Source organism: Primulina tabacum, chromosome 11 (genome assembly GCF_025594145.1).
Source record: "Primulina tabacum isolate GXHZ01 chromosome 11, ASM2559414v2, whole genome shotgun sequence".
NCBI classification, from domain to species: domain Eukaryota; kingdom Viridiplantae; phylum Streptophyta; class Magnoliopsida; order Lamiales; family Gesneriaceae; genus Primulina; species Primulina tabacum.
In genome coordinates this window covers 408,209-417,769 of record NC_134560.1, presented here as the reverse complement: position 1 = coordinate 417,769, position 9,561 = coordinate 408,209, and the positions used below count along the sequence as shown (strand labels likewise).

Below are 9,561 nucleotides of genomic sequence, written 5' to 3'. Positions count from 1 at the left end.
CATGGGGCTGGTTTGAATGGACCAACATGGTCCTAATGCATCCTACTACATGTATACAAGCCGCCTTGGGAGCCTGGAGTCGATCCAATAACTGAAACTCACAAACCAAAAGAAATCGTGAAGCTTGCCAAGGAAATCGAAAATTCTGCATGTGTGGTTTCAAAATGTTTTGACATGGATCTCGATTTTTACTTGAATAAACATGATCATGTACTGAAAAATAAATGATAATATGACTTGATTGAGGTTTGAAAGAAATCTAGACATGTCTGGTTTCGTTTCGAAAGAAAACGAACAAAACGACGACGACGCGGAATTTTATTGATACTGACATGGAATCCTTGTTCATGTCAGTATAATTGTTACACATTTTATTGATACTGACATGGAATCCTTGTTCATGTCAGTATAACGACGCATACATTGCGTACTTGTACAATTTTTTTTATAATTTCTTTGATTTATATTTAAACGAGAATTAACATCATGTAAATATAAGAAATAGTGAGTGATTATTTTATAATTAATTTGATTTGTATTTAAATGAGCATCTAAATATTATTATAAGAAACAGTAAATAACTACATTGTAATTTTGATATATTAATTAAAAAAATAAATAGAAAAAAGAAAGAGAAAAAAGACAAAAAAAGGAATTGAACCTTCAAATTAATACTAACACTAGCGAAACAAATTAAGACTCTATCGACTAAGCTACATATAACTTACTTTAAAATTTAACACTTCATTAATATATATAAATATTAAACAGAGTAGAAAACCTAAATCTAGTTATTCTAATGATCTCAAATTTAATAATATAGTATATATTAATAAGCAATTTGCAAACAAATTACAAGCAGAAAACTTGTGTAGGAACATTCTTTCAAATGGCGATTCCAAATCTTTAATCGTTGGGCAAATTGACAAATCACAATATCGAACAAACAGAAAATTTTAAATATTGCCTCACGCGCATCATCAGTATTATTTTTCATTTTCACAGAATTAAATTTCAGGCCCATTTAGCCATGAGAGACATCCCGCCGGCACCCAACAAGACGGCGGCGTAAGATTTGATCTGTAATTTGATGCTGCCTTGCAGCTTCGCGCCCATAAAATCTGCTGCCAACAGATCAACCAGAGCCATGTAAATCAAGAGGCCAGAAGAAGAAGCATTGAGCAAGCCCACTGTTATCAAAGAACGAGGGCTGTTTTCTTTGTAACTGCTGGATAATCCCATCCCCAGCGCAATCCCAAATGGAGTAGTCACCGCAAAGAAGAATGCCATCGCAGCCTTCTTTAAGAAGCCGTATTCCGCTTGGAGAATGCAACCGCCGAGACCCATTCCTTCGAACATTTGATGGAAGCAGAGTGCAGCAACCAGCCCTTTGATTGTGCAGGTGTTGTTGGAGGCGCCAAGAGACAGTCCTATCACTATGGAATGAACAATGATTCCCAGCTCTAAAACCTGTACCATTCAGTCATGCATCTTAATATTTTTATTTTAATATATATATTAATTCATTAATTCGCTATATACAAAAGGTCAAATAATTAATGAAGGGAGTACGACTAAATTTATGTATATGTCAAATTTTGATATATATTATACGGTAAACTTGAAGCATGCATCGGTTACAAGCTAGCTAGGAATAACCCTAGCTCGTGGGTGGGTGCATGCTTAATTACGAAATTAAGGACAACAGAATGTGATCACTAACCATGGCAATTACTCTATATCGTAGAAGTTGTGAGCCCTCAACGTTAATCAATTTGCCTCCGTGGTGATGGCCATGAAAATGGCCGTCAAATTCCGCCACAGCCATCTCCTGATCTCTTGACTCGGGCAGCACCACTCCTGATTTATTCTTCTGGCTATATAGACTGGTGGCCATGGAGTCGATCACAAGCGTGACGATGGCTGAGAGCATGGCCACAAATCCAGTGAAAGGGAATTTATGCCATGGATTATCCTTCAAACAAGCGGATGACAACATGTCGAATGAATCGGGAAGAACGTGCATGAACCCAGTGGCCAGAATGATTCCAGCGGCAAAAGCCTTGACTATCACGAAAAGGCTTCGTTCGGGGCTTAGCGCGGGGATGGAACGCGTGACGAATGGCAAGCACACGCCGATCATGCTTGTTACAAGAATGGATACAATGGCGATGATTTTGAGAGGCAATGCTTTCTTCTTGTCGATGCAGCCTACATCATCTTCTGCCCCGCATTCCTGCACAACCGAGAGAACCTGCACCGAAAAATTGGAAACCAGGAGGAACAAGACCAAAACGATTGATGCTTTAAAACTCATCATTTTACTTCGTGTATGGTGTTGTTTGAGTTTAGAATATATATATATATATATATATATAGTAGGACCATCGAATGTTCGGAATATTAATTAATTAATTTTTCTGGGACGAGCTGTGCATCCTGTGCACTTGCTGCATATAAATGGCTTTGGAACACTGACCAAGTCCAGTACGATCATCCGCCAAACATTTATACATATGTATTATGCCAATGCCGACGTTTGGATATCTGTGTTGTTTCGTGTGTTCCTTGCAGTCACATGTACGGAAGGAGCGTGTGTTGAATCAGACGTGCCAACAAAAAATAAGTGCTAAATAAAAAATATATAATTTATTATTAAGTTTTTTAATTTTTTTTAGCTAATATATGTGATGGATTTGAGCAAGAATTTGAAATCCACTCATTTCAAATCTTTAGGTTGCTTTTCATTTATCATGAGCTGGATGAAGAAAATTAGTTTTAAAAACAAAAATTTTGAGGGTATTTCAAGTATATTATAATTATTATTAAAACTGTTTAAAACTTGACATAAAATGAATTTATAATTCATAAATATAAAGATTACATTAGATAATTCTGCCCAAAATTAGTCGTGATATATATATATATATATATATATATATGGTTGTGTTTGGTTCATGGGATTAGGTGGGTTTATGATTATTAAACCCACCTAATCAAGCGTTTGGTACGATTTTTATTTAACCAACTCAATCCCTCTTATAAATGATTAGGTTATATTAGGTAGGTTAAAATAATATCTCCTCACCCCTATGATTATTTATTCCACTCTTAATCTATCCTATTTTTCCAATTTTACCCTTCTCCTAAATCCAAACTCACCACCAATTTCTTCCACCGACCGCCGCCACTTCAGGGCGACCGCCGCCGCCGCCTCCGTCCGACCGCCGCCCCCTCCTCCGGCCGACCGCCAACTCTGGCCGACCGCCGCCGCCACCTCCGGCCGACCGCCGCCGTCGCTTCTGGCCGACCACTCCTGTCGCTTTCCGCCGACCGCCGATACAGCTTCCGGCCGACCGGCCGATCGCCGCCCCCCGTCGACACATAAATAGAAGGACAATTTTGTCAATTTATCAAAAAATTATTAATTATCACATTCTTATCCATCAAACCAAACATAATATTATTTTATCATTATATATTATATTTCTATTTCAATCATTCTTTTTATCATTTCTCTTAATCATTTCATTATCCTATCCTCCAAACCAAACGCAGCCTAAGTAATCTGGATAGTCGAAGTTGACAATAATGAATATATATATACTGCCAACCTATATATATATATATATATAAAAGTAATTTGGATAGTCGAAGTTGACAATAATGAATATATATATATACTGCCAACCAAACAGTTGGTAAAAAATATATGGTTGGGGGTAGTATGTCTATTCAGGAAGTCATATTCAATATACTGAGTCCAATTTCGTTCATAGTTGACTCTTAATAATGAATTACATAATCATTGGCACGGACATAGTCATTATTCATGCATTTTGGTACTATATATAAATAATTAATTAGCACGTATGATGAGTGGGCCGCCCCACTGGTATAATTTCTCTACGGTTGACTTTTTGAGATTTGGAATTTAATTTGGTGGAGACATCGTCTCATTCCCAAATATTCTAAATTAAGAATTAATTAATTAATATTTGGTGACGAGGGGAGGGGAGGGGAGGATTATTCCATCCTACCCTTGCAGGCAGTGGCTGCAGGAGTACATCCAAGAGCCGGAATTTTTTCTGGCCCAATTTTTTTTTTTTTAATTTATTTTTTCCCATGTAATCCCAACCATTCATATGGGGTGTGGGCACTGCCCTCACACCCAGGATCCTCCACTCCGGGAGGGGAGGGGAGGGCATCTTAACTAATTTGTATTTTATTAAAAAAAGAAAGAAAAAAGAAAGGGGGGAATGGGATACATACATAGTACTAGTAGCTACCTTTGATCGATCAAGTCAACAAGAATCAAATTTTACAATTGGGCTGGAAGGCCCTATTAGTGATTAAATAGGTTTGCAATTGCCCATTGAATATAAAAAACACACAAACAATTTACACCATGCTAACGCTAATGGTAATATTACTTTCCTCTCTTTAATTTATCCAATACCCAATCGTAAGCTTTTTCTGATAATAATAATGGTATAATTCGTGGTGAATAACTTTTTCACAAGTTTAAGTCGCAGACGGGCCTGGCCTGGATTGGCCTCATTGGTGAATTTCGGCCCAAATAAAAATAAAAAACAAGAAAATGTGAGAAGACGAGAGAGCTTGTTTGATCCTGCAACAAATTTTCATCAACCAAATGAAACTCGCCATCTTCTATTTTGAACCTTTCATCTTTTAGTGTTCAATAATATACACAATTACAACGATCCCACTAGCTAGTATCATATCAGCTGCACGTAAAAAGAATGACAATAACAAGATTTTAGTTCCACCAAAATACCATGTAATCAAGGGAAAAAAAGGAGTCGGATTATGTAGAAAGCCAAGCTTTTAACATCACTGCTGTTTTCTTTTCCTCGTTTCATGTTTACTCAAATGCAGAGAAACACAAATACCTCCTTCGGTCTTGTTTCTTGACGCTGACTGATTCTTCACTCAAAATACCATTTCCCCTTTATGATTTTTATTTGTAGGAGATTTGCATTACAAGCTTGGGATGAACGGGTGTTCTATACTGGAGCCACCTCACAACCACTTTCGATGCAAAATTCCTCATGCCTCATTGCCGTGATCCCTTGCATAAATATTGATACTCACTGAAAATTTAAGGTTTGGTTCCAACTGGTGATAGCAGACATCGAATTTACTCTAGACCTGAAATCACGAAGGGGACGATTAAAAAGTGGCCGAGAAGGTGTCCCGACGTAGTCCCTCCGATTCTCAAGTCAGAGACTGAGAATATAATGAGATAGCACCTAAGGGTGTTGCTGTCAATATAGTGAACGGATAGTTAGACTCTCAAACTTGTTATTTATAATAAAATACCTGAGTTCCATCATGGGCCTTCTACCTTGGCTAGGGATGGGCCGAGAGTCCAAAATCCGGTTTAGGCCTGATCTTGATGGGTCCATTCATGGGGTATCAGCAGTCTCGCCCTCCCAAGTGAAACTGAATCACATATTCGAAGTAAATTAATTTCGTTGTCCTCGATTTACAACATGTGAGTTGTGTGTTATTACCCCCTTACTCATTATTCTTCAAAAATTTGGAAATTAAATCATCTTCCCATTGTGAAGGCCTAGATATGTGCTGGGCTCCGCTATAGATAGTCATTCATTCCCCACCTTGTTTCATTCTCCTGTCCCACTTAATATTTTCTCCACACCCACGCCTCTCCACAACCTCGCCCGTCGCCCTACCCTCACGTGCTCGCCAGCCTCGCCTGCCCCTTGCCATCACTAAGCTCTCGCCTGACTCTCGCCTTCTACCCCGCACGCTCGCCTGGCCCTCGTCTGCATAGCCCTGCACGCTCGCCCGCCCTCGCCTCTCTCTCTCCCTTGCTCGCGTACGCCCCCGTACAACCATCCTCACCCCACTGCCCTCCTCGAGCGCTCGCCCCCTCGCCCAGCACCTTCAAGGACCCATCCTTCTCTTTCGCCACTCGCCCTCCTCATCGAGTGCAGCCCCTCGCCCCTCCCAGACGCCCTTCGCCCTTCTCCACAGCCCCTCGCCCCCAGCCTCCTCTCATCACCATCTCGCCTTCCCAGCCCTTCACTCGCACACCTCGCCTCTCCTTTACTTCACGCACGCCCTTAGCCACCCTCGCCACTCCACAACCTTGCCACAACCCCGTAGCCTCGCCTCGCCTCGCCTCGCCACTCCACATCAAGAATTTAAATTCTCTGCCCTTGTCTTATAACTCCTCTCACTAGGCCTTTGCCATAGGAAAAATGTGAAACCCTTCTTTCCATACTTCAAGCTCCTTACTTTTATCACCTCAAGATCAACTACTAGGTTCCAACCTTCACCATCACCACCTCAAGCTCCTCTACTTGGCCTTAGAAGGAAATTAAAATTTTCACTTCCTCGCGCCCTTGACTCCTCTGCTAAGATATTCCTTAGCAAAAAAAATAAAACTTTCATCTCCTCACCCATTGACTCCTCTATTAAGTTGGGTAAGTAGGAAAAATGAAATATCCTCCTCTTCACCCCTTTACTTCTATGCTAGGCTATGCCCTAGCAGGAAAATAAAACTCTCACATCATCATCTCGTAAATCATCTACTAAGCCGGCCTTAGCAAGAAAATGAAATTTTCACCTACTCACCCCTTTACTCCTTTGCTAGGCTATGTCTTAGTAGGAAAATAAAATTTTCACCTACTCACACCTTTACTCCTCTGCTACACTATGCCTTAGCAGGAAATAAAACTCTCACCTCATCATCTCTTAACTACTCTGCTAAGTCAGGCCTTAGCAGGAAAAATAAAACTTTCAAATCTCCCCAACTCTTCTCATCTACTAGACACAGCCCAAGTAGGTAACATTTAATTTTTAATCTCTCCACCTCTTCTCCTCTACTAGGCATAGCCCAAGTAGGTAAAATTTAATTTTCGATCTCCCCACTTCTTCTCCTCTACTAGGTTTCAGCCCATTAGGTAAAAAATTTATTTTTTTGTCTCCTCATCTCTTCTCCTCTACTAGGCTCAGCCTCAGTAGGTAAAATTTAATTTTCAGTCCCTTCACCTCTTCTCTTCTAATAGGCTCAGGCCAGTATGTAAAATTAATTTTCAGTCTCTCTACCTCTTCTCCTTTACTAGACATAACTTAAGTAGGTAAAATTTGATTTTCGATCTCCCCACATCTTCTCCTCTACTAGGCATAGCCCAAGTAGGTAAAATTTAATTTTGGATCTCTCTACATCTTCTTCTCTTCTAGGCATAGCCAAGATAATAAAAGTTTCACGACCTCATCCCATGACTACTTTGCTAGAAGATTCCTGATAAGCCCAAATCTTATAAAGATTTAGAGATTTTATTTATGCTTATCTATGCTTCTTATCCCTAATTATGTGCTTAATTGAATTAAGAATTGTAGATTTGAATAAAATATGAAAAATGATTAAATTTGGAAATAAAAAAAAATTACAAGACTTAAAAGAAAAAATATCAAAAGAAAGGAATATTGAAGTTTTGGAAAAAAAATCCATGTGGATCTTGATAAAGATAAAATCTCACATTTGAAAATAAATTCTACAATCTTATATACAAGGTTTATGTTTGAGATGGGCTAAAAATGAATTGAAGGAGGAGGCCCATTTAGAAGTATAAAACGAGGCAGAAGCGTACGGAGAGCAACGTTAACAGCAGAGGAAGAGAGGAAGTGTAGAACAAAAGGTTGCAGTAAAGAGCAACAGCGCGAAAGAAAAAGGACGAAGATTGAAGGCAGAAGCATGAGGAATTTCTCAACACAAGCCAAATCACTGAGAATTCCTTTCATTCTTTCTCAACTATGTTTTCTTCTTTAAATTTAAACATGGATTTGCACTTTTGTTTTGAATTTATGTGGTAGACTTTTATAGACTAAGGTCACGATAGGACCGTGACAAATTATTTTTGATGTTTTGAGTTTGATTCAATTTTATTTTTTATTTTTATTCATTGATGTATGTCGTTTATCATCTGTTCTTTTAATCTGGACAATTAAATTGAATATTCGTTGTTTAATCTAAAACCAAAAGGCGATATATTAATATTTGCTTCATACATAAATCAACACATGGTTAAACCGACTAGAAATAGCATTCGGTTTCAGTGTGCGACTTTAGGTTGAAAACTGGAATTTAACAGTGTGCCGAATATTTCGAATCTGAAATGATAGATGTTTGTTGGAAGCGCACAGTAGTCAATTCAGCATTCTTGCTGGTAACAGAAAAGATATGATACTTCGAAAAGACAGTTTTGATATAAACAGAGGAGATCAGTTGTAGCAGAATTTGTACGGAAATGTCTGAATCGTCGACAGATGAAGACAGAAAGATAGAAACCAGGAGATTGGTTATCTAAATTATCGGTTCTTGAATAAAAATGGGAGTACATTTCTATGGATTGTGTGACGATACTACTGAAATCTTGACAAGACTGTGCTGTGATGTGATTATGATTGACATATTGCTTGAATATGCCTCTATTATGTTATACAGGAAGATGTACAGACATGATCAGATGACTGAGATTTATGTAAGAAAAGGGGTCAGATTGTATTGAATGCCAAAGTTGATTATATCATACTATGATTTTTGATTAATTCTGTACTTTTGGCAGAGTATACAATAAACTCTTTTATCTATTGTCTATAAATCGACGGATAGTCGGAGCGAACTATCCTGAGACTGGAAGATATCCAGGACATGTAGTGCTGGATTTTAGCAATAGTTGACATGATTTATTGTCACTTTGTGAATGATCGTATAACTATAGCTATTAAATGAGTATTGAGATAGCTTCAGTTGCGGTATTGTACAGTGAGAACTGTAAATTTCTTTTGCATAGAGATAATATCTCGGAGATACCTGAGATTTGATCTGATAAGGTCAGAGATACGATAAAGAAAATTCCTGAGATTTGATCTGATAAGGTCAGGGATACGATAAAGAAAATGCAACTGATTCAGAAGAGAACGAAGACAGCTCAGAATAGACAGACTAAATAAGCCAACGTCGGATGATGACTGTTGATATTTGAGGCTGAAAATTGAATATAGCACTGACTGGGATAAACAGAGGTGGTAGTAGGTGCTAATATTGATTTGTTAGCAGCGGTTGATTGGTATATACGGATGTTGTATAGCCAGTATTTTGCGATTGATTCGATCAGAATGATTTCGAGTGGTATTATGATATTATACTTCTTGAATGACTACTCCAGTCTGGAATCAGAGATCCGTGAAAGAAAGAAAATTCAGAACAAAGACTATTCCGCTAGTGAAAGTCCAGTGGATTCGTCATGGCATTGAAGAAGCGACTTGGGAGACATAGTTAGAGATGAGACAGAGATTTCCCGAGCTATTTTCAGGATGTGAGTATTTATTCAGTTTTGATGATATTGTTTCTGTTATATACTTTGTATTGATTGCCTGCGAGTTCGAGGACGAACTCTTATCTAAGAGGGGGAGAAATGTAATGCCCAAGATTGTAGGTTGATCAAATGAAATTATGAAGTGTTGCATGAGGTATAGACCGCACCTTCACAGCAAAACATACCGCAC

At 38.5% G+C, this 9,561-nt stretch overlaps 1 protein-coding gene across 1 annotated transcript; it reads right to left on the bottom strand.

The window, feature by feature from the left end:
* Positions 1-888: 888 nt before the first annotated feature.
* On the bottom strand, positions 889-2,333 carry LOC142518672 (putative zinc transporter 10). The gene is made up of 2 exons (XM_075621470.1): positions 1,724-2,333; positions 889-1,470 (listed from the first exon to the last, which is right to left on the bottom strand). The coding sequence occupies exons 1-2, from the start codon at positions 2,318-2,320 to the stop codon at positions 1,015-1,017; spliced, it is 1,053 nt and encodes a 350-aa protein (XP_075477585.1). The 5' UTR covers positions 2,321-2,333; the 3' UTR covers positions 889-1,014.
* Between the last annotated feature and the right edge of the window lie 7,228 nt (positions 2,334-9,561).

Coding starts and splice junctions, on each gene's coding strand:
- LOC142518672 (XM_075621470.1), bottom strand. CDS start 2,320: ATGATGAGTTTTAAAGCATCAATCGTTTTGGTCTTGTTCCTCCTGGTT. Junction 1,471..1,723: donor GATATAGAGTAATTGCCATG/GTTAGTGATCAC, acceptor TGAATGGTACAG/GTTTTAGAGCTGGGAATCAT.